We start from the raw sequence: 26,142 nt of genomic DNA, 5'->3' as shown, positions 1-26,142 counted from the left end.
TTTACTCACTTGATTGCTAATGAAAATCCCAGATTTAATTTTCAACAATAATTCAATAAATCTAAAGGATAGCCAGAGTCAAATGGAAGGAAAGTGAAAGCAAAAACAAACAAAAGAATAATAAGGATTGGTAAAAATACAAAGACAGATCACAACAAATGATAAAAACTAACATTGGGGGGGGAGGGTCTGGGGGGTCTTTTAGAAAATACCTCTTCCCTTCGTTCAAAAAACTGCTGTCACACTTAAGCACGAGTTATTAATTCTCTTAGTGCAAGTCAGGTGACAAAACAAGATAAATTAAAAGAAAAAACAAACACATCACAATACAGTCTTAACAATGGGCAGCTAAGAAACCAATATATATAAAAAATCCGGTGGTCTGCATATGTTGAAAACTCCCATCAGCTCTCTCTGTTATACCTCTAAGTAAAGAGGTCCAAATCCAGTGAGAGACAGTTTTCATATGGTAAGCTGAGAAACACTGAGAATCTTAAGCAACACCGTCTTCCAGTAAGGGACATCTGCTAGTGATTCTTCCTTACACAGGTTTCAAAAGGCCTGGAAAGGACTGTCATACCTTTTAACACATGCTTGAACTGAACAAGAAGCTCCGCACACTCAAGCTTACTTTCCAGCACAGAGTTAAATGAGCCAGGTACACTTACAGAGCCTGTTATTCTAAAGCACAGAGCATATATCCCAAGCATAGTTTGGATGTCAATACCGGGGTTTCATGGTCTGTGTCTGCCCCTGTGCCTCCTTCCCCCATGTCTAGTCTGCCAAACAGTACTTCAGCCTCATAGCTCTGTACTCAGCATTTCGCTGCTACCTTCCACCTCCCGCCAAAGTCTTGCATTTTCCTCACAAACATAATCTGATCACATGAATTCCAGAAAAGAAGTTAATTGTTTCTTATAAGTTTAATTCCTGCACACACTAAAAGGCAGGCATTATGTGCCATGTTAGATGTTATGTCAGGTGAAAGTTAACCACAGCATTTCAAAGAAGGTGTATCACTCAGAGAAAATATTGGTAGCCTGTAAGGACGCTCTGATAACAGATCATCCGAAAAATTTAGTTTTAAAGATTCAGGGTTAGATAAATATTATTATATTACTATCTCTTTATTTGGTAGTGCAGGGTTGGGTTTTTTCCCCTTTTACTCTATTTTAATTTTATACTTTAATATATGCAACTAAATGCATGTACTTACATAACAGTACTAAGCCAGAGTCCTTCTTTCTTGTGCAAGGTAAAGACAGAGCCTACAGCAGTTATTTATTAAACTGTTTGACCTTGCTAAATGCAGTCTTGTTAACATCCCATTAATCACCTGTCATTAGCAGCTGCTACCCAGCAGAAACATAGTTTCTTGAAGAGGATGCCAGAGATACCTTAATGCAACTTTGATTTTCTCTCAGAATCACACTTCTGCAAAGAACAGACAGAATTATAACAATTTGTGTCTATTCTTCCATCGCTGGTTTGAAAAATGAACACAGGAAAATGCTTTTGAAACTCCATGTAAGAGTAGGTATAGGAGCTTGGGACTAGAAGAGCTAAATATTCCACAAGCCCAAATTAAAGAGTATTGGGCATGAAGTGACAAGACAAATAGCAGTTGACTATTTGGCTATGAAAAATCAAGAGATCCCAAAGTTTGACAGGATAACTTCTTACCTGCATTTTTTCAATCATCTCAAACAAGTCCACAGTCTGTGAAAAGGAAAAGACAACAGGGAAAAGAATTTAACATTTGCAGAAGCTAACATTATCTTCTGTGGCAGCCCAGATACTGAAGCACCCAACGGCTCCTTCCATGTTTTGGCACAGAAACTACTTCCTCTCTGAAGACAAGATGGAATCCTTCTTCCTTAACTGATAGTATGGACAATACAACTGGCCAAATTGTCTTCAGCTTGTGTTGCAAAAGCTTGACCTGGAACCTGATCGGACAGGTATCAGGAATTTCTCTCTTTCGGTGGGTCAGACAACCAGCTTGATACAGTATAGCATAAGAAATTATTAAATGAACAAGTTTAAGATTCTCACAGAAGTGGGCAGCTGTAGCTAGAAGACATGCATGCACACAAGCTTGCTTCCAGTCATTTCTTCTGCTCAGTGGTTCAAGGCACATTCCAACCCAGAGCCAGAGGAACATGGACTGCCTTTACCTTGTTGGGAACAGCAGGAGTGAGAGCACATGGAAAGCCTTGGGTGGGAGAGTCTATAGCATCACTGAGGCAGCGCACCCCTTCCTCAGACCTCCTGCAAGACACAGAGGCAGAAGCAGGGGGGGGAGGGGAGGGAAAGAAAAAGAAAAACTTCTAACTCTTGGAGAACTCAAGATGCTAATGCTTGCCTGCAGTGCCTCTTTTGCCTTCTGCTTACTCTTCCCCTCCCCAGATCATTTCTGGCCTATGAGGCAGCTGTCATTCCCTGTGAGATTCCCTGAGCTGTCTTAACTTACCACTTGCCACCTGCAAACATCCTGGATATAACAGCAAAAATCTTCAGGCCATGGCGGCTCTGTCTCTGTTCACACACACAATTTTCCTCACATTTGTCATTTAAGTGCCGAATGGTCTTTTTTGCCAAGTTCCTCCTCTATCATAGATTTGCAGCAGCATAAAGACAGGTCTCACAGGAAGCTTTGGGATCAGATCTCAAAACTGAACCATATTAAAAGAGCTGAAAGTCCTGAAATATGGCAGAAATCATCACCTAAAGCACAGCCCCAGTTGCCACAGCCTGGGTATTAGTCTCCAAGACAGAAACATAACAGAGACTGATAGACCCTGCAGGAGAGATGCACGGTTCTGTGTTACCACTGCTGGCAGAGCCCGCGTGCACATTAGATGAGCTTTTGTCTGCCCATCTTCTGTTGAAAATACATTATTTTGGTCCCTGTTGGAGCAGAGGTGTATATAAATAGCAGCAGCACTTATTTGATTTCATAGAAAACAAAAAATAACACAAACAACACACTGTAGTTTACAAGACATATATTGCATTGCCCATTGCACTATGGGCAGTCTCACTGCTAGCTGCAGCTCTCCCACTGTTAGCTAACAAACTTTCCACGCCATTCACAGATTTTACCAGCACCATCACCACTGGGGTTTAAGTCATGGTGAAGGTCACATAGGTGGGGCTGGGAACAAAGCCCAAGTTTCTAATACAAGAGGCAAGGCTTATCCACTTTGTGATGCAATCACGAATTATTTGTTATGTGATCATTTAAAGCAATCATGAATTGTTATCCTCTAGCTGTTAGTGGCATCCTTGCTTTGAACCCAGTGGCTAGATTCCCTGTTGTATGGGAGTATAACACATTTCTGTAGTCATGAAGCTATACCCTATTACAAGGTGCAAGAATCTCTATGCCCACCAATTCTCTGAGTATTCACAATTTATTTTGGCAGCCCAATGGCATGATGTAACTTGTATATAGGCTGCTCAACACAAAGTAACACAATGCTTCCATCCCACAGTTTTCTCCTAAAACTCAAATGAGAGAGATCTGTGTAATGCATCTAAACATTAAACCCACCGTGTATATGGGAGGGAAGATGTAGGAGTTGGTTGACTTCCTCACATAAATATTGGAATAGATGGCAAATGTATATTAAATTAATATTATTATTATAATATCAACAGATGCTTTACTTATCATTTTATTCATTTACCTGAAGCACGTTTGGGACTAACAAAATTTATGTCCCAAGGCAGTACATGAAAGATTTTCATTGTTTCTTTTAGAAAGCTGAAGTTTCTGTTCTGTGAGCCCTAAGAGGGTAAGAGCTTAATTTGCTAAATTCTCACTTTCAGAAACCAGCCATCTCCAGAGAAGTGTAATAGCAGAACTTCTGTGCAACTGGATGCCCTGGGGCCTTGTTGCATGCTATAGTGTTATTCTTTGGCCGTCCCTGGTTTGAATCCTGAAGCATTCAGTAGAGAGTAAGATACACACCTGTATCATGGAAATCTGGTAGCTCCTACAGGAGGTCAGAGTGGCCAGTCCTGCCCCTGTTCTCTCACCATAAATTCATCTCTACGCTTTGGACTGACCTGAGCACTTTGTGCAGCAACTGCTCCTCGCCATTCGATTATAGTACAGTTCTACTGTCAAAACGACTCCAGCAGATGCCAAAATCGCCCAGCTTCTCATACATTTAGAGATGTTCTCAATTTTGTAATTATCTCAGATTAGGAATGTGCTGAAGGACTTCAAAAATCCAGGAGAATGACTTAGATTTTATGTTATCTTTTACAAAACATTACAAAAATTTGGGGCCATTGTAACTATTGCTTGAAAGTCCATTTGTGAATTTTGAACTTCTGGAATGAAAAGCGCTAACCTTTATTTATAGAAAGAGAACATACTTCTGTTCAAATTGGAACTTCAAACTCTTTGACTGCAGAAAAGCAGAGTATCATCCTTCTGAAAAAGAAAAGCAATTCTGCAGACTGGGAGAGGAATATGTATACTTGCTGAAGCTTTATTTTTAGGAAATGGCAACAAGGGGAAGCAGAGGGCCTAGTAAATGCTAAAGACTAAACTAGGATTTTGCTAGTGACAGTAACCAATGCACCAAATTCAAGCAGGTAGCCAAACTATAAGTAGGCACTGCTGATGCACTGCAGAAGACTCCACTCTCAGTTCTGAAATGGTGGAGGCAGCACCTTTGCAGACCTCTAAGCCAGTATCTCCACACACACAAAACTGCTCACATCCTGTATTCCCATCTGGCAGCATCCTCTGTTATTTCAGTCCTGGGATCTCTCTATACAGCTCTCTGAAAATCATTCCCATCTGCTATAGCTGAGCCAGTTCAATAACCAAGTTAATGCAAATATTTGTTCTGAGAAAAACACAAATCAGCCTTGACAGATTTCATACATCGTTTCATCCACCTTTCATTAGTATTCCAGGGGTGAAGGGGATTTGTCTCTCTCCAAAAAAACAAGTGTCCCAAATCCTTAGGTAACTATTTTCCTGAAAGTTCAGACAGAAGCAGGTATATAGCTATTATAAAAACCTTTGCTAATCTGGAAGCCCTCCAGCAGGAGAAACAATACAGCATGATTTGCAGCTAATTATGGAATGACAGTCAGTGTAGTAACTGACATCCCAGTCTGATAAGTGATTCTTGCAATTAGATGTTAGTAAGTTTTTGAAATCACTCACTACAAGCAACAGACAACTGAGAAGAACTGAAGGTAATTTGAAACAACAAGAACAGGCCTGAAATGCTCATAAGGAAAATTCTCAGCAACCACTTCTCTCCAGCAACAGCTTCTGCTCTATCACTCCCTTGTTTCTCCCTTGGAGTGACATATGTGGTCTGTTAAGTAAGATTTTCAGGTATTCAGTGAAGACAGCTGAAAACATGATGCAAACAGCCTTACTCTACTAATGCCAGTATGTATAGAAGCTATGGCTTTGAATATTGCTCACACACAGATTCTGGAAATTCAAGAAAAGGATTTACCAAGATGGAACTAGGAAAATAAGGCAACTACCACAGATGAGACGCAGCTTGCCCTCAGCTGGTCACAAACTTTTCTGCTCAGGGACTCTGACTTCCACTTAGGAACCTCACCTGCAGCTGCACTCCCCTTTCTGGCTGCGGCATGTGGGCGTCCCTGCTCAGGACTTCTTCTTGCACCCACAAAAGGGCGGGGGGCGGGTAGAAGGCCCGGAAAACCCAGCTAGCTCTCGCTCCCCACCAGGTCCACCCCGCAGGACAGGAGCAAGGAGAACGGCCGAGGGAAATTCACCTCGCCACGCACCCGAACTCCCACCTCCCGAGAAGTCCAAAATGGAGCACTCATGGGGAGCCCGGAGAAAAGCCCCGTAGCCTCACTCGCGACCCCTCTTCCCCTTCAGCCCGAGGAGCCCCCGCCAGCCTCGCTCCCTGCCTCCTCCCACCGGAGCCGGGCCCAGAGAGGGAGGGAGCGCGGCCGCCCCGCTCCCCTCCGCCGGCAGCGGGGCCAGCGCCGGACCCGCCGGGCTGGGGCACGGCTGCCGCCTCCCCCCTCCTCGGCTCCCCGCTCCTTCAGACGACCCCCAAGGGGTCGTTCTCCTGCTCCCGCTGCACGGCCGCGGCCGGCTGCAGCGCTTCGCCCCCGGCGCCTCCAGCGAGTCCTTCTGCCCCGTCCCCGGGGGGAAGGGGGGGGCGGCGGGCGCGGCTGGCCGGTAGCACTCCTGGTGCCCGTACGTACCCTCCGCGGGCTCCGGCGGGGAAGCCGCGCTCCCGGGAAAACATGCCGGCCTGCTCCGCTGAGCCAGCTCCCGGCTTCCCCCCTCGGGAGCCTCCTCTGCTCCGGCCTCGCCATGGGGAAGGGCACAGGCTCCCTCCGCCCCCCCGCCTCCCAAGGCGGGCTTCAAAGGGGAGACTGCAAAGGGCAGCGGCACGGGGAGAGACGGAGGGAGATGTGACAGCAGGGGACGGGGTGATGACTTCTGCTCCCTCCCCCGCCGTGGAAGATCGGTTCCCCCTGGCTCTCCCCTTCCTGGGGCCCGGCGGGGGGTGCGCAGCCCGCAGCAGCGCTCTGCGGGGACAGCCGAGCCGAGGAAGCCGTGCTCCGGGTGGTCAGCGGGGGTAGGACAGGCAGTGCTGGGGAAGGACAGCAGAGCGGCCCTTTATTCAGCTCTGCTGTAGAGCAGGATCTCTCCCCAAGCTCTCAGTATCCAGCGGGAAAAGCGAGCATCAAGGCAATCCTCCACAACTTCCCATTGCCCTCAAGGGAAGACTAAGAAGATACCAACCCCACTAGCCTTTGGAGCTGATGTACATCAAGTACCACAGAGATTTGGCTCTACACCCCCCTTGTGAAATAGCTCAGTGATCTGATGTGTAAGCTATTCTCTAGGGAAGCTCAGATTCTGAGGGGTCAGAAACCCCTTAATCCCATGTATTTGCATTCACTCACCAATAGATCATCATTACTGACAAAAACTGAGAATGAGAACACGATCTTCCATTGCAAGAGCATGCATATACTCGTGTTTAAATAAAATCACAGAGCTCTTCTGGACACACTTTTTTCCTGTGATTCCCAATTTTATTCCACAGGATGATGTAATGTTTCCTATTTACATCAAGACCTATAAAGGCATCAGCTACAACCTTATGCCAAGTGTCAGCCCCACACCATGTTTGTTCCAACTCATGAGGGGACAGTAGGAAACGCAGAACGAGAGACAAAATTCACAGAGGAGCCAGAGAGCTAGGAAAAGACACAAAGGAAGAGTGAAAGCAGAACCCAGAGAGACCAAGCAGAAAATATGAGATAGCTGATACAGATGGGCAAAAAAAGAAAAATGGAGGAGGCGAGCAACTACATCAAAGTTTTAGGGATAAGAGTGCAGCAACTTCATCCTAATGCTTCCTATAAATTCTACTAATGAAAGACCCCGGTAGAAATTATTATGGGGGCCTCAAGGGTCTGTGGGTGGGGAAAGAGACTGTAAGGAGTAAGGAATCAATCAAGGTAGGTGAGAACTTTGAATGGACAAAGAAAGGATCTTCTTGCTGGTTTTAGGAACTTGCATGGAGGCCAGGTGTTTCCATTTCCTGGTGTCTACCTCTCTTTTCTCCCCCATCAGATCTGATGCTGGAGGATGGGCTAACTCCTACAGCCCACCTCCTTGCTCCAACCCAAATGCCTCCCAGACAGGTCCAGGGCACCGAGTGCAGCAGCTCCTCTCGGCACAAGCAGTTCTTGCTCATTCACCTGAATCTCTGAGCAGAAATGTGACTGGGCCAGGGCAAAGAGTCAAGCTTGCCACTTCTGCTGCATCCATAAAGGAGGAAGAGACATTATTTTCTGCTGCTAGCAAGGGCTGTCAGCAGTACTTACTGCCTTCTCCCATCCCAGGGCTATTATCAGCAGCAACAGCAAGTCTGGCCGTGGTCAAAGAAAAGCATACAGCCAGGCCCTTGTCTTTCTGCCATTTTTCACAGCTTGCCACTACAGACAATAGCTAACTTTGTTCACATACAAAACCCCACTGGGCTTGGCTTTCATTTAACTGTCTCACAGCTTTACCTAACCTCCTGTGCAACTCCAGTTGTGTACAAAGCCCTCAAGACCCACCAGTAAACAATTGTTAAATACCCTAATTACTGTTCTAATTAGCCTTCTTTAGCAATAATTATATGAATAAATCACTTCCACATGTAAACAAATCACAGGCCCCCTTTCCACTTACTGTTCCTCAACTCATAATCAAGCTAACAATTGCTACTATTTACACAGCTGGTGCAACAATATCACCTAATAGAAGCCTTTAGTTGTACTAAGTACATTCAGTTTCTACTGATACTTGCATTCTTATATGACTAGTTCCGTGTACTTATAGTACTACATTGTAATCCATATCTTTGACTATATTTGCATAGATTATTATGCACTTTATAGTTATTGTGTGTTTTAGGGACTGACACACAAGTTTCTGTTCTTTCTGGTATCCTTGTATGTATGTTGATGTATGTATTACAGTAATTGGTGTCTATACCTTTTGCTATGTATTCTCCCAGTTTTTGTTAACAGAATTTTTTCACTCTTACAACTGCATTTGTATTTTATCTTGCTTGCATAGGAAAAATCTGCATTAGCTGTAACAGAGAAATTGATGTCTGCAATTTTATTAATTGCTTGAGTCATAGTAGGAACATCAGAAGCTCCACAGAAGCTGCGCAGTACCACATAAACACAGCAGCATATTCTTCAACAGTAAATTCTTCAGGGCAGAAACCGTCTTTTTTTACGTATTACTACAATAGTACGCCTGGTCGTCACAAACTCATAGATGCATCCACAGATAGAAACATACGTGTTTTCACATCAGCTCTTTCCACAGACCTATGCACCCAGCTTCTAAATATAGTACTGAGTGTGCACAGACAGCACTCCTCACTGCCCACTCGACTCATCATGCTATGCCAAAGGTTGACAGAATCAGGGTGGGATTCCTTTGAGACTGGACAGACCCTCTTTCATGCCCCTCCATCTCTTCAGTTTGTCTCATTTCCTACACAGATATCTGCTCTCCCCCCCTCCACTCTCTGTCTCTCTCTCCAACAGCTTCTCTATACAATGCAGTATGAAACAACGTCTTTTAAAAAGCATACAGCCACTTACCCTGCTGAAGCTGAAACTGCCCCAAGATCCATCCATTACACAACGCCACGCAAGCAGCAGAGAAGACCTGGATCAACCCTCCCCCAGCTATCTTTGCTCCCATTCCTTCTAGATGCAAAATATATTTAATTGGCATTACAGGCAGGATGAGAATAAAAGCAGCTAAGCCGTTCGTTCCCTACCTGAGCAAGGATCTCTCATCCCCAGCTGGTGAGCGGATGGAGACAGGGAACCCAGCTGCTCTCCTTTCCTTGCACTATCAATTATTCACGTAGGTTGCAGTGTCCTCCCTCTCCCTCCCTCCCTTTCTCTTCCGCTGCCCCCACCTGCAGATGAATGGAGAGCAAGCAGGTCAGTGCTATCATACTGGAAACTAGAGATCATTGTCGATTAAACAGCCAGCCTGTGGAGCAGCTGGGCTCTTAAGCAGAGAAGCTTGGTCCTAGGGGAAGGGGCCAGACCAGCAGCTCCATAGGTGGAGCATGGGCAGCTCTGTACACCCACATCCTGCTCCCTGCATTCCTAATCCCAGACCTGCAGCGATGACCTTTAAAAATGAGAGGGTGTTGTGTTTTTTTTTCTTCCCATAGAAAAGCACAGTTTTTCAGTCCTCTCAAGTATAATGATAGTTATTTGGTGACACTGAACTGGGTCATGCAGATTCATGTGTATAGATCAGAGTAGGGGAAAGTAGCACACTGGAAAAATCTGGAAAATGCTTACTTAGTACTGACTTAGTCCCATAGAAAAGGCACTGAAAGAAGATAACCTGAGGGAACAGGACAGCATAGTACTTTCTGCAAATGCCTTTGGCAATCATGAGTCATGAGGCTGACTTGTGGATTGGAATGATTATTCAGTCACAATTTTTGTAGAAAATTATAGAATTTCCTATGTGGTACCAATCTTAGGTCATGGTAAAATGAGTTCTGGCAGACTTAGGTAAAGGTGTTTAAAGCATTTTGCCTTTGTAGAGGGGTACTACCTACAACTGGGTGAGTGCTTTAGATCTTTCTCATAGCAAAATTAGGTTTAATTCCCAGGCCAGATTAACCCCTCCATTTCGCACTGGAGCAACTCAGCCTGACTCATTCTGGTCCCACCAGTCTGCTAGGGGGACCTCCTACTAGATCATATCCAAAATTACAGTGATTTCTCCTGTTAATTCTTCCTGTGACTATAGCTGTGGCAAAGGCACCACATAGACAAAAAAAAAGGATACTAGGGTGCTCAAACAGTACGTCATCATTGGCTTTTCTGCCCTATTTAACTTTTCCCATCTTTTGAAAAAATATCTGAAAGAATTTTACCAGAAGTAATAAAGAGTTTCCTGAAATTACATTAAAAATAAAGTGCCTAATAAAAATTATTGGTATTGCAATCTCATTTATGAGTAAGACTTCTAAAAACTGGCAACTCTTTTTAAGAGGGCACTGTGATTGTTTGTATCTACAACTGTTTTTAATTACGCTCTTGTTTTCAAAACTCCATGGATCAAGCTTTGTCAAGCTTTTCTCCACTATTATGCAGGGTAGAAATGCTTTATTTTAATTAAAGAAAAAGTCAGCACCTTTTCATTTGCACATGAGCATGAGAACTAACAACTTCTACAGATGGAACAACAACGAATTTCACATGGATTTGTTTTGCATTGTGGTTCCACGTCTAAGAACTCTGATTGAATCTGCTGGAGCATTTACATGACCCTTCTTGTGCACTGAATCTTTAATGAGGTTCACTTTGCAACCTTTCCCTCTTTTGGGACATTTACAGGAATTTTTTTTCCTGGTTGACCATTTTAATTAAGTTTATAAGAACTTTTTCTCTGAGATAAGAAAACAAATTCTCTTTCAGATAATTATAGCAAAGAGATAATTATCAAATCATCAAAATACATTTTTGAGAAAATTATCACATCAACAAATTATCTTTGAGACCTTATTCCCCTAATTTTGGTAGAAGATAACTATTCCAAAGATTACTAAAGGATAATGGTGTACAGACACATCCACAAAGACGGTCTAAAATATGTTTTGTTTCCAGAAAAGTAGTCTAAGAACAAAGTATGTCAAAACTCAATAAAAGTTAGAAAACTGGCATTGTAAGTATTACAAAAGCAGTCATATTTTCACAGGAAAGAGATGGACCTGTTGGAGTGGGTCCAGAGGAGGGCCACAAAAATAATCAGAGGGCTGGAACACCTCTCCTGTGCAGAAAGGCTGAGAGACTTGGGGTTGTTCAGCCTGGAGAAGAGAAGGCTGCAGGGTGACCTTATTGCGGCCTTCCAGTACCTAAAGAGGACCTACAAGAAAGCTGGAGAGGGACTTTTTACAAGGACACGCAGTGATAGGACAAGGGGTAATGACTTGAAACTGAAAAAGGGTAGATTTAGACTGGATATGTGGAAGAAATTCTTTATGATGAGTGTGGTGAGACACTGGAACGGGTTGCCCAGAGAAGCTGTGGCTGCCCCCTCCCTGGCAGTGTTCAAGGCCACGTTGGATGGGGCTTTGAGCAACCTGGTCTAGTGGAAGATGTCCCTGCCCACGGCAGGGGGGTTGGAACTAGATGATCTATGGGGCCCCTTCCAGCCCAAACCATTCTATGATTCTATGCTTGGCTTTTCAGTGAACAGCAGATAGTGATACCTGTATACCCACAGACATAGGAACATAAATTTATGCATATTATTCTGAATATTAGACTCATACTGGACTTCCTGTGTGACTATTCCACTATTTTACAATTTTAAATGAGTATTATTCATAACCTGATTACTAAAATTATAATAACCTGCGATTTCTACAAGCCTTTAAATTACCCTTAGATTATCAGCTGACTGGTTCTTCACATTTGTCTATAGAGAATCTAGCAGAAACTGTTTCCATACAAGTACTAACACTTTGCATTTCCTTGCAACCTTTGTTTGAAGATCTCACAATACGATATTGGTATTGGTTCCCACTATTACCGCTGTTCCACACACAGATAAACTGGCACAGAGAGAGTAACCTTCACTGTCACCCAGGGCCAGGAAAAACAGAGCTTGGAGTCTGTCAGCACAGTTGCAAAAACAGCTTAAGATGCCTGCGTACCACACTGACACCAGGATAGTCCCACTTGGATCAGCCAGCTTACCCAGCTGACATCCTGAATGCTAGTGCTGGTGCAATGAAAGGGACTGGAAAAAGTGGCCAGGGATGGAAATGGGATATGTCAGGACTACCTTTTTTTACAAGCAACAGTATTTTAAATGGGCCCATGAAAGGATGTCATCAATCTCCTGGCAGAGCCACTAGATAACAACTCAGTTTATTTTCAAGCTTTGAGCAAAGTTGCCTGCTAGTAGAACATAATGATATGAGAAATATTTATTAATTTATCTAACTGTCAGTATTGTATCAATTGGGGGAGATTTTGGCAGCATAACTCTGGATATTTATCAACAGGGAAAAGTCATATGGACAGAAATTATGGAATTACTTGCTAATTTCAGAGATGACCGAAACGGCCACAATTCAGAAAAAAGGAAGCAACTCCTCCACAGAAGTGATTTACAGGTTCTCACCTATGTGCACAGCAGAAGGGCAAGAGGTAACATTTAGGCTGCACTAAGGAAAATTTCAGCTATATGTAAAGGAAAAAGGTTCCTCCTGAGAGAGTTGATCAGTACTGGCAAGAAGTGCCAAGGGAGGGTGAGTAATCTCCATTCTCAGAGATGTTCAGAAGATGTATAGACAAGGCCCTCAGCAACCTGTTCTACCTCTGAAGCTGTCCAGTTTGGGCAGGGTAGTTGAACTAAATGAGACCTTTCTGTCCTAATTTATTCTGTGATTTTACTTACTGCATGTTAGAACACCTGTGACATGAAATGTTCAAAAGCTGTCCTGGGTTTGGCCAGAACAGGGTTAATTTTCATCGGAATCCAGTAAGGGGCACAGCCGGGGGGTGGGGGCTGACCCCACCTGGCCAAACAGAGCCGGGTATTCCATACCATGTGACGTCACGCTGGGTTCCGGTGGCGGGGAGCGGCACGGCGGGAACGCACTCGCGGCTTGGGCGGGCGCAGCGCCGGTCCGGTTTCGGGAGAGCGGCTGTTGTACGGTTCGTGGTTGTGTTTTCTCCTTATCTGTATCGTTGTTGTTCCTGTTTTCCCTCTGTTTGCTGTTCTGTTAAACTGCCCTTATCCCGACCCACCAGTTTCTGCCTTTTTCTTTCCATTCTCCTCCGCACGCCGGCGGGGGGAGGGGCGGCCGCGTGGCGCTTTTGTTGCCGGCGGCAGCCGAAACCAAAACATTTTATTGGCGCCCAAGCGTGGGGCAGGGATAACGGCAGGGCTGAGCAGCGGGTGTTAAAACTGTTTTCTTAGATTTGCTTAAATTTTGTTATACGCATTTACTGTGTTAGTTAAAGTTTCCGGCAAAAATGTTTCTGACTTTGATCAAATATCTCTGCTACGTAAATCCTTACTTCCTGTATGTGTTTGTGGCCGTGCTGTTTGTTACCTCGGGAAAAAAGATCAGGATGATGATTTTGCTGTACTGTACGATATCGACTTATGATATGATAACATCACTGTGCATGAAATTAGTCTTGTATTTGCATGCGGCACTGCGGTCATTTCCGTACCTCGGATCCTATGTCTTAGATTTTGTTAATAATCAAACCCAGTCTGTGGGGAAAACCGAAGGGGATACCTTCCCCCACTCTTTCGCCCCCCCCCCCTCTCTCCCTCAGGCTGGTCCTAACTGCTTTTGAGAATTTCGAGTACCCGTGGGATGCTCAGGGCAGCACTCTCCTTTTGTTATGCCTCTTGAATGGGTTGCAGGTTTTGTTTAGGGTTAAGCAAGTCGTTAAGAACATCGTGCAGAGACCTGCCCCGGGGCCGGATAGCTGTGAGTGGCTGGGTGTGTGGGACAGCATGGGCAAGTACCTAGGGCAGTGGACACCCCCGATGTTTTTTAAACTCACCCCTGAGCAAGTACAGAATCCGGACAAACTAGTAAAATATCTGCAAAAAGTGTGCTGCCACCCTGGGAACTCCAGAGAGACACAGATCACAGCAACGTGCTGGGGTCTGGCCCACGCCTACCGAGCCATGTTCAACACTGTTCAGTGCCCTAAAGGGGAAAGGGGGGGAAACGAAGCAGCAGGCACTGCGACTGGCACTGCCCCCCCAGCCGGCCCTGCAGCCCCTCCAGCCCAGCAGGCAGTCACAGCCCCCCCGACCGGCACCACGGCTGCTGCAGCCACTGGTGTGGTCCCGGCTCCCCCGGCGGGCACGGCAGCTGCTGCAGCTCCAGCAGCAGGCACAGTGACTGAGCCCAATGACCAACCTGTGCCGGTTGCAGTCGCCCCCGTAAAATTAAAGAAAGACGCAAAGAGAGCAGATCGCTCCGGGAGGGATGACGATGAGCCAGGGTCATCACGGGAGATAGAGACAGAGATCATCACCCGGTCCCTGTCCCTGAGCGAGCTGCGAGACATGCGCAAAGATTTCAGCCGCCACCCAGGCGAGCACATTGCCACCTGGCTGCTGCGGTGCTGGGATAACGGGGCCAGCAGCTTGGAATTAGAGGGCAAGGAAGCCAAGCAGCTGGGATCCCTGGCCAGGGATGGGGGCATTGACAAGGCCATTGGGAAAAAGGAACAAGTCCTCAGCCTCTGGAGGAGACTTCTGTCAGGCGTGAGGGAGAGATACCCCTTCAGTGACGATTTTGTATGCTATCCTGGCAAGTGGACCAATATGGAAAGGGGTATTCAGTACTTGAGGGAATTAGCTGTGCGGGAGCTGGTTTACTGTGACACAGACGATGAGCAGGTACCCACAGACCCAGATGAACTCCAGTGCTCACAATCCATGTGGAGGAAGTTTGTGCGGAGCGCACCCTCCTCGCATGCCAACTCACTGGCAGTTGTAAACTGGAAAGGTAAAGACGTACCAACAGTGGACGAGGTGGCTGTCAGACTCCGCCAATATGAGGAAAGTCTCTCTTCCTCCCTTGTCTCAGCTGTGGAGAAACTGGCCCGGGAGGTCCGACAAATGAAAGAGAGTAGGTCCTACTCCCCACCTGTACGGGCCATCATCTCAGCTATTAGGGGCAAGCGTTTCCCTGCTCAGGAGAGGGAATACAGAGGCTACACACCACGGGGCACCCTGTGGTTCTACTTGCGTGACCACGGAGAGGACATGAGGAAGTGGGATGGAAAACCCACCTCAAGTCTAGAGGCCCGAGTACGTGAGTTGCGAGGTAAAACAATCACCAAAGGGGATTCTGTTAGGAAAAGTGCCGCTCCAGTTTCCAAAAGCCAGCTCTCCAGACCAGGTAGAAAGTTTGACCTTGATTCTGATCCTCTGGAGGGGACCTCCAAGTCATTTTTACAGCAGGTGAGCAGCAATTTCTCTGACGAGGATTAGAGGGGCCCTGCCTCCAGCCAGGTGGAGGAAAGGGACAACCGTGTCTATTGGACGGTGTGGATTCGGTGGCCTGGCACGTCAGATCCACAAGAGTATAAAGCTCTAGTGGACACTGGTGCACAGTGTACTTTAATGCCATCAGAGTTCAAAGGGTCAGAGTCCATTTGCATTTCGGGAGTGACAGGGGGGTCCCAAGAGCTGAGTCTACTGGAGGCTGAAGTGAGCCTCACTGGGCAGGACTGGCAGAAGCACCCCATTGTAACTGGCCCCGAGGCTCCGTGCATCCTTGGGATAGACTATCTTAGGAGAGGCTATTTCAAGGACCCAAAGGGGTATCGGTGGGCTTTTGGCATAGCTGCTGTGGAGACGGAAGAAATTAAACAGCTGTCCATTTTGCCTGGTCTCTCGGAGGATCCTTCCGTTGTGGGGTTGCTGAGGGTTGAAGAACAACAGGTACCCATCGCCACCACAACGGTGCACCGGCGACAGTATCGTACCAACCGAGACTCCCTTCTCCCCATTCATCAGCTGATCCGCCAGCTGGAGAGTCAAGGAGTGATCACCAAAACTCGCTCACCCTTTAATAGTCCCATATGGCCAGTAAGAAAATCTACTGGAGAGTGGAGACTGACAATAGACTACCGTGGCCTGAATGAAGTCACACCACCGCTGAGTGCTGCCGTGCCAGACATGCTAGAACTTCAGTATCAGCTGGAGTCAAAGGCAGCCAAGTGGTACGCTACAATTGACATCGCTAATGCATTCTTCTCCATCCCTTTGGCAGCAGAGTGCAGGCCACAGTTTGCTTTCACCTGGAGGGGCATCCAGTACACCTGGAATCGACTGCCCCAGGGGTGGAAACACAGTCCCACCATTTGCCATGGACTAATCCAGACTGCGCTGGAAAATGGTGAAGCCCCAGAACATCTGCAGTACATCGATGACATCATTATATGGGGCGACACAGCGGAGGAGGTTTTCGAGAAAGGGGAGAAAATAGTTCAGATCCTTCTGAAAGCCGGTTTCGCCATTAAGCGAAGTAAAGTCAAGGGACCTGCGCAAGAGATCCAGTTTTTGGGAATAAAATGGCAGGATGGGCGCCGTCAAATCCCAATGGATGTCATCAACAAAATAGCAGCTATGTCTCCACCCACCAGCAAAAAGGAAGCACAGGCCTTCCTGGGTGTTGTGGGTTTTTGGAGGATGCACATCCCAAATTACAGCCAAATTGTGAGTCCTCTGTACCACGTGACCCGGAAGAAGAATGATTTTGAATGGGGCCCTGAGCAACGACAGGCATTTGAACAGATTAAACGGGAGATAGTTCATGCCGTAGCCCTTGGTCCAGTCCGGTCAGGGCAAGATGTTAAAAACGTGCTCTACACCGCAGCCGGGGAGAATGGCCCAACCTGGAGTCTCTGGCAGAAAGCACCAGGGGAGACTCGAGGTCGACCCCTGGGGTTCTGGAGCCGGGGATACAAAGGATCCGAGGCCCGCTATACTCCCACTGAAAAAGAGATTCTGGCAGCATATGAAGGCGTTCGAGCTGCTTCAGAAGTGGTCGGCACTGAAGCACAGCTCCTCCTAGCTCCACGATTGCCAGTCCTGGGCTGGATGTTCAAAGAGAGGGTCCCCTCTACGCATCATGCCACCGATGCTACGTGGAGTAAGTGGGTCGCTCTGATCACCCAGCGCGCCCGAATGGGAAACCCCAGTCGCCCAGGAATTCTGGAGGTCATCATGGACTGGCCAGAAGGCAAAGATTTTGGAGCATCGCCAGAGGAGGAGGTGACACGTGCTGAAGAGGCCCCACTGTATAACCAGCTGCCAGAAGATAAGAAAGAGTATGCCCTGTTCACGGATGGGTCCTGTCGCATTGTGGGGAAGCAGCGGAGGTGGAAGGCTGCTGTATGGAGCCCTACACGACAAGTCGCGGAAACTGCTGAGGGAGAAGGTGAGTCCAGCCAGTTTGCAGAGGTGAAAGCCATCCAGCTGGCTTTAGACATTGCCAGTCGAGAGAAGTGGCCAGTGCTCTATCTTTACACTGACTCTTGGATGGTGGCCAATGCCTTGTGGGGGTGGCTGCAGCAATGGAAGAAGAACAACTGGCAGCGCAGAGGCAAACCTATCTGGGCTGCCCCATTGTGGCAAGATATTGCTGCCCGGCTAGAGCAGTTGGCTGTAAAAGTCCGTCACGTGGACGCCCACGTCCCTAAGAGTCGGGCCACTGAAGAACATCAAAACAACCACCAGGTAGATCAGGCTGCTAAGATTGAAGTGGCTCAGGTGGATCTGGACTGGCAACATAAGGGTGAACTCTTTATAGCTCGGTGGGCCCATGACACCTCGGGCCACCAAGGAAGAGACGCGACATACAGATGGGCTCGTGACCGAGGGGTGGACTTGACCATGGACACTATTGCACAGGTTATCCATGAATGTGAGACATGCGCTGCAATCAAGCAAGCCAAGCGGGTAAAGCCTCAGTGGTATGGAGGACGATGGCTAAAATATAAATATGGGGAGGCTTGGCAGATTGACTACATCACACTGCCACAAACCCGCCAAGGCAAGCGCTATGTACTCACAATGGTGGAGGCCACCACCGGATGGCTGGAAACCTACCCTGTGCCCCATGCCACCGCCCGGAATACCATCCTGGGCCTGGAAAAACAAGTCCTGTGGCGACATGGCACTCCCGAAAGAATCGAGTCGGACAACGGGACTCACTTTCGCAACAGCCTCATAGACACCTGGGCCAAAGAACACGGTATTGAGTGGGTGTATCACATCCCCTACCATGCACCAGCCTCTGGAAAGATCGAACGTTACAATGGGCTGCTAAAAACCACTTTGAGGGCAATGGGGGGTGGGACTTTCAAAAATTGGGATACCCATTTAGCAAAGGCCACCTGGTTGGTCAACACCAGAGGGTCCACCAACAGGGCTGGTCCTGCCCAGTCAAAACCTCAGCGCCCAGTAGAAGGGGATAAAGTCCCTGTAGTGCACATGCGGAACATGTTAGGGAAGATGGTTTGGGTTAGTCCTGCCTCGGGCAAAGGCAAGCCCGTCCGGGGGATTGCTTTTGCTCAAGGACCTGGGTGTACCTGGTGGGTAATGCGGAAGGATGGGGAAGTCCGATGTGTACCTCATGGGGATTTAATTTTGGGCGAGAATAGTCCATAAATAAATTGTATAAAGTTAGTTGTTAAATAACCCTGTCACTGTCTGTTATCACTGTTATAATTGTTATATTTTGTACCAGTAGTAGCATAGTAAGAATCGTCCAGATTAAAGAAGGATGGACTTTTTCGATGAAAACCTAGCAGAGCACAGCGATGATGGAACTGGACCTGGTTTTCAACAACTGGCATCCAGCAACTTCATCAAGATCAACATCTCCTGCAGACTGTGGGCACGGGCTGCACCAGATACATCAGCCGTGAGCTCCGGATGCAGCAAGTGACCGCCCATCACCACACATCACCTCCCCTGCCACGGAAGACCATAACGACAGATGGAGCCTGAAGTCATGGATTAAATGAACTCAATGGACACTTTAGAGTGATGATCCATAGACTAAAGGAATGATATCTGGAGACAGGAGAAGTGGTGATCAACTGGACAATGGGGGACCTGGGCATGACGTAGATGGTATGGAATAAGGGGTGGATAATGTCCTGGGTTTGGCCAGAACAGGGTTAATTTTCATCGGAATCCAGTAAGGGGCACAGCCGGGGGGTGGGGGCTGACCCCACCTGGCCAAACAGAGCCGGGTATTCCATACCATGTGACGTCACGCTGGGTTCCGGTGGCGGGGAGCGGCGCGGCGGGAACGCACTCGCGGCTTGGGCGGGCGCAGCGCCGGTCCGGTTTCGGGAGAGCGGCTGTTGTACGGTTCGTGGTTGTGTTTTCTCCTTATCTGTATCGTTGTTGTTCCTGTTTTCCCTCTGTTTGCTGTTCTGTTAAACTGCCCTTATCCCGACCCACCAGTTTCTGCCTTTTTCTTTCCATTCTCCTCCGCACGCCGGCGGGGGGAGGGGCGGCCGCGTGGCGCTTTTGTTGCCGGCGGCAGCCGAAACCAAAACACATGAAATGTTCAAAAGCTCACAGCTCATCATTTCAGTATGAAATGTAAGAGTTTCAAGCACTGCAGTGTATCAGATTATAACCAAGCTGAAATTCTTCACCACTGGTTTCCACCCAGAAGTCATTAAGTTTTCTAATCATTCAGCAGGTAACAATTTTCTTGGCATATGTGAGCACACTCTGAAAATCAAGAGAGAGTTTGTAGCATCCAGCAAGTCTTGCTGTGGAAGTATATTGCAGGTGCTCAACACGAGGATAACTCGGGCAGGTGGAAACCATGAGATGTGAGGACAGCTCTATCAGAGGAAGGCATGCTAATAAGCCCATATTTTGCAAACAGTAGTGCATTATCTACATAGTAATCATTCCTAAGAGAAAGGACTTAGTTCCTGGGCTTTACTACACAATTAACTTCATCATTTGCTTTAACTAACAATTTTAACAAAGAAAAACTTTCTTCATACTCTCAGTCAGCCCAGTCCCTTGAAAGCAGTAAAATACGGATATACAAAACCAGTTTGTGTCTGTGAATTACACATGAAATCAAGGCAGAGAAATGAAAGGATTGCCAGGGTCATGATAAAACAGACATTTTTGACAGCAGCGAAGCAAGTCATCGGAGTGAGGAAAGGTTGAAGAGCACATAGGTGAAGATACGGGCCTTGCCTGGCTTGGGCCAACGAGTTGAACAGTTTGCAGCAGTGAAACCGTATTCAAACAAGGCAAACAACAGCGGTCTGATCCAAACCGGGAAGACAGGGCGCACACGCAAAGTTTTTGTGCCCTGCGTGTGCCCACACATCTCCAAACTGGCTCTGAGACTGCTGGAGAGATGCTCGGGATGGGGAGCAAGGGAGGCCTGACGTGGGGGGAAGCGGCGCGGGCGAGCGCAGCAGGGGAACGCCTGGATGAGGAGCTAATCGGACATGTAAGTTTCTTTTGCAGAATTAGGGGCAAAGCTGCTCCCAGTTTCTCTGAACCAGCTGGGATGATTTCTGTCGGCCTGAAACTCCCGAGGGAGCGGGAGGGGTCCGCGCAGCCGGCAGCACAGGGGGTGGCAGGGAGCGGCCCCGCCCGGCCGCCGGGCACCGCCAGCCCGGAGCCCCCTCCTCTGGCAGGAGTCCCCTGCTTTTCGGCGGGTTCCCGGGAGACGGGAGAGGTGCCGAGGCCCCTTTAAGAAAGGCAGCAGCCCCTTATTAGTGTGGACGGCACGATCCACTGCGGCGCGGGCGGGTCCGCAGGCCGTCGGGCCTCGGGAACGCCTGGGAAGGCCGAGAGGCCTCACGCCCCCGGCTACGAAAGTTCACTTATAAATACATGGGGGGGGGGTTTCGCTATGCTAATTTCTGGGACTTCATCAACACCTGAACTGTCGTGAAATGATGTATTTCAGTGAAACATTTCTATTTTTGTTTTTTTTTTCCATCGAAGGAGGCTGCAAGGTAGCTGAGTAAGACCTCGGCCCTATTTGCAACACACAAAATAAAAGCCAGTCACCATTCTAAAAAAAGAAACAAACCCGTTTTTCGAGAGACCTGTGGTGAGCCACGGGATTTGCGCTTAAAGTCACAGCCGAAAGGTTTGTAGCAACTGGAGATTGAGACTACCTGAACCAGAGCTCAGTTCCTCAGGTACAAGAACAGCCTCCTCACTTCCCCTTGCCTTGCTGTTACTCCTCAATAGCAGAAAAGCATGAAATACAGCTTCTTTCTTTAATTATGGGAAGGGGAGGACGTTGTCACTTGAATCAGGACAGTAAGCAAACAGTATGCAGACTGTTTACGATTACTGCCTCGGGAGAGCTTCATCAAAAAGCACCAACCAATTATTCCACAATGACAGGCCACCAGGAAAGTGGCAAAGATGGTTTATGCAGAGCATTAGGAGAAAAAATAATGGATCATTTATTTGTTAACCAGTAAAGACATAAAAAATAAGGAGGGTCTAGTAGTGTAAGTATATGGGACAGCAGAGAACAGCTGATACTTACTTTGGCAACTACTTAGCATATACAACGTCTTAAAAAGAATCACTTCATGATATTCAGTAAGAAAATGCGTACCACTTAGGAACCATACACTAACTCCAAATACCCAGAAAATCTATTAATGAAGAATGTGGGGGACATTTTTCTGGTGTGAATGGCTAAACATATATCCTACTATGTTTGCACAGTACATATCACAATAGGGCACAATTGGCATGTGTGGGCTGTACAGTATAGGTACACATATAAAATACATAATGTATTCTGTCTATCAGCCCTGCAGTAAAAACTGCATCTGTGACTTCAAGTTTACACGTTACAGAGAAGTGCTCCCTAAACTTTTTGGAATACTGTTAGACAACGTGTCTCACAAAACAGTGTTTCCATATCAAACTTCAACAGAATAACTAAGAAAAAATGAGTCTGCAGACCAGTTTGTTAAGCACCTTGCTGGCCTGGATGGCACGAAGAGGACAAACAACTGAGCACCACCAGAAAACCAGCCTGCATAGAGCACTACGATGGTAAGAACCCTGCAGAATTCCTAGACTGCAGGGACCTGAACTGCTACAACAAAAAAATCCTGGTAGATTGCAGTGAAATCGGCATGGGATAAAAAGTGTCTAGCCATTCTTAAATAGCAAGTGACCACTTCACTGGAATAGGAAACACCCAGCAATTTCTAAACAGCTATAAATAGTAGACCTGAAATAAAGAATGTCAGCAATGCTTCAGTAACACCTAAAACTGAGAACAGGGAAAATCCAGCAATCTTCTAACAGCAACTAGAGCTGCATAAACTAAAACATAATGAAAGGAGGGCAACGTGTTTATTTCCCTCTCAAAGAACAGTAAGAATTGATAAATATACTGATATAACTGATGTAAACGTATTTGTGGAATGAAAGGCAGAACGATAATCAGTAGTGGGACTCTACCAAAATGAGGACAGTTCGATTTGTAAGGCAATAAATATTCATACTGCGTTAGTGCTCAAACCCCAGCTGGCTTGGTGTGAATGCTATAGAGAGAACTCAGAAGGGTCAACAGCTAAACCACAGACTTCAGGAACAGCAACAACAAGCACTTAGTCTCTCATCCTGAAGAGTTTTCCATAGGCATATCAAATGTGGGGAATCAGCTGCCCACAGCCTCTTGTTTATAATACCAGTATTTCATCTATCACCCCAAACCAGTAATTTGTTTTCCCCTTGACTCATCCAAAGGCACACACTCAGTGTTGATTTGGAGAATATCAGATTTTATTTTTCATCTTTTTCTGTATGCTTTTCAAGCTGTTCCACTTCAGTTGTCTCTTATCGACCTACCACAAAAACCTCTTACTATGGCAATTTCTAGCCAAAACCTCTCCATTTAGAGTGCCACAATTCAAAAGAAGCCTTGCTTTTGTCTTTGTTTTGTTTTGAAGCATGTTCACAGTCAGATTCTACACTTCTTATCTGACCTACCAGTTTCAGTACAACATGTAAGAAAAACATTCAGCCTGCAAATTAACAAAACATAAAATAGGAGCATAATAAAATCATCTCTGAAAATATCTCTAGAAGTGCCTTCATGACTGATATTTTGGTCTTAATTACATTAAATAAGCCAGACATAGTTTGCATGGAAATGAACGTATTATGCCTTCTCCAGCCCCATGATGAAGTGTGTTGATCCCCTAGAAACTCATGTTGCCAGTTTAATGTACTTGAGCTTTGGAATGTTAGAAATAGTAAGACAGGCTTAACAAAGTTCTTTCTTTGTAGCTGGGCTGCCATGCAAGGACACTTCAGGGTAGGGTTGCAAGGGGAAAGGAGCAAGCAGAAGCAAGAGATGCAGAAAGCTGTAGTACTCAATACAAGAAAACACTTGTCAGGGATTTTACGTAAATAAAGATCAGTGCATCATTTGGCCTTTACAGTTCTCATAAACAAATCACCTAAAGGCTACAACTCTTCTTCATGTCCACACACTCCTTGTTCTGCTCTATCCCCTACTTTGCAAATATCATTTCAGAAACAGCAGGTGAACATGATATTTCCAAGGAAGCAGAGGAGTCAGCTCTCATCATGAAGGCCCCTTATCTACTCTTCAGATGGCCAAATGTACATCTCATAGCAGGGGCTGAATTAGAAATTTAGGAAGTCTTGATGATGGTCAAAGTTGTTGTTAAGCAGCTCAATGAGCACAAGAATCAGAGTAGAAGTAGCACCACCATGTATCAAAGACTTGGAAACTCCATAAATATCAGTGGAGACTTGGAGACTTTGTCGATATCAATGGATCTACAACCAGGTGTAGACTGGAAATTTGTGAGAGATCTGGGTGTCACATGCTGCCACACTTTAAAGTGTGAGAAGTATAGGGTTATATAACAGTGATGCTGAAAAGAGACTATTGTCCCGTTTTTTTAATCAAGTGGGACAAAATTTGGAGGAAGCAGGGAGGAACAGAGGAGGCAGTGGACAAAAATATATACCTCATCAGTAGTTCCGGTATATTCAAAGAAGTCTCTTCAGCCAAAACTACAATCTCCCATGCACCAATTGTCAGTGAGAACTTTTCAAATAGTTAACACCATCTCCTGAATCACTCTGACATCCTTCATCTGCAAGGTGTTTCACAGAACAGTCTTATGAATCAGAGGTTGCCAGTAGCCAGCAAACTTGATAACTCTTCTCAAGAAACAGTGGCACGATGATGTGGATCATGTTTGGCATCAAATATGACTTCAGTCCAACACAGATGTCCATGAGCTATGACCACTCTACCCTGAAATTCTCCCTTCATGGGCAATCTTCTCATATTCACGGAAAGGCCCTTTGCAATCAGTCATCACTTTTCTCATGAATACAGGCACCATGTGAAAGAAGTAGACTGGCACAGTTATCACCATTAATAAATTCTGTTAAAGCCACCAGTTCAACCAGATATACACTTAATTCCACACATAGAGTGTCCTGCTTTTTGTTGCCTACAGTGAACAAGAAAGCTATCTCTCAGTAGCAGTAACCTTGATAAAACAGAGTTCCCCTTTACAAACAATAAGAGTTGCAGTATCACTACTGCTGCTGCCTCAGGAGAAAGCAAAAGTGGTGTATGTCTTTCACAGCGCAGATTTACAAATAGCAGCCTGGTCTGGCAGTGATGTGGCATGGTGCTCTTTGTGAGACTGTCCCTGCAGCTGATGGCTGATCTTGGAAACAGTCGTTCACCTCACAGGAAAAAACATCCAAACCATCTTCTCAATGCCATGCTAGAATGTACCAGGATGACAATTCAGATGCCATACAAACTGCAGTACGACAAGGCATGATCATGGCACATACCAGAAATGCACTGTGATGTGCCCTTGCTAATTTGGCAGTGTCCATTAGAAATGCAAATCCATGTCAGAACTGATTAAAACCTGTACGTATCACTAAATAAACTGACAGCTCACCCATTGAGGAACTATGCCAAGATAAAAGCTATGTTCTTTAGGTCATGTGTCTATTTGCTTTCATAAAGTAACAAAGAAAATGCTCTTTCACTGACCCCTGTGAAAGCCTGTTTGCACGGATGTAACTGGAATGTAACACCAGTTTTTCCTGATGCAGAAAAAGGAACCACATTGAGCTTCCTCCTCTGAGGTATGCTACCTTTACGGCACATAGCTGGAGCAAAGTGCAGTGAAAACTAGTGCTAAAACTCGTGCTGAAACAAACAGCATTGCCTTTGAATGGAGAATATCTAACAAAGTAAAAAAAAGGATCACTGTTACAGATCTAGTTTTCAAGCAAAAACTGCCTTTATTAAAATACATTTTACTGATTTTTTTCTTTCTTATTTCATTTCTTACCAAGTTATCCTCTCTGGCCTTCCGTACTTGAATTGCTGTTCTGTGGCTTTGTATTAGACTATGGAGCACCTTAGGCTGAGAATAGGCGTTGAGGAGCACGTGGGATTCTGTGCTGCATTTGCTATAAAGCACAACACTCAGAGTGACCAGTACCAGCAACAACAGTGCACTCTTTTTCTCCACAGCACAGCTCATCAATGAAATAGGTAGGTGAGCTCTTTGTCTGGCAACATCTCCCCCATTCTCCCAGCCCACTATTACTGAAAGAATTTGAAAAAAAGTGCAACATCATGCAATAGGAGTGGAAGAACACCTCGAGGACAGACAGTGCGGGTCCCACCAGTGCCAGAAAGCAATGCCAAATCCTGCTCAGGAAGCTACATTCCACGACAGTAATTCAACTTCTTCTCCTCCTCTCATGCCTATCACTATTCAGTCCACAGTTATTTAGTGTTAGTGAGTTGCACAGTCACTGAATTCCAACCCAAGGAGGCTATATTTAATGTTGGGTGGTAATTTCCAAATATTTCAGGTGTAGTTCCCTAGCAGAACCATCTAATGCTGTTGAAAGGAAGAGGCATCCCCTATTCTTCAATACAGAAATAGGCCATGAGGTCCTTTCTCCTCTCTTGTGGCTGTACCGGCGCT

General features: G+C 46.1%; 1 protein-coding gene across 12 annotated transcripts in view; it reads right to left on the bottom strand.

The window, feature by feature from the left end:
- The window catches only part of LOC104327122 (rap1 GTPase-activating protein 1), a 49,916-nt gene extending 40,656 nt beyond the window's left edge, over nt 1-9,260 (bottom strand). For 11 of the 12 annotated variants that reach the window (XR_012765823.1, XR_012765822.1, XR_012765824.1 and 8 more), the window contains exons 1-3: nt 6,232-6,443; nt 2,178-2,271; nt 1,684-1,719 (exon numbers count right to left, since the gene is read on the bottom strand). Coding sequence is in view for 9 of the 12 variants with exons in the window: in XM_075438897.1 (XP_075295012.1) it covers nt 1,684-1,719; nt 2,178-2,271; nt 6,232-6,275 (174 nt within the window). In the remaining 3 variants the exon portion in view is untranslated. Of the gene's footprint in view, nt 1-1,683; nt 1,720-2,177; nt 2,272-6,231; nt 6,444-9,156 lie in introns of those variants that run through there. The other variant, XM_075438912.1, reaches the window with a different exon arrangement.
- Nucleotides 9,261-26,142: the final 16,882 nt, after the last annotated feature.

This window comes from Opisthocomus hoazin, chromosome 1 (genome assembly GCF_030867145.1).
Source record: "Opisthocomus hoazin isolate bOpiHoa1 chromosome 1, bOpiHoa1.hap1, whole genome shotgun sequence".
NCBI lineage: Eukaryota > Metazoa > Chordata > Aves > Opisthocomiformes > Opisthocomidae > Opisthocomus > Opisthocomus hoazin.
The sequence above is the reverse complement of the archived record's forward strand: the minus strand, read 5'-3'. Positions and strand labels throughout refer to the sequence as shown.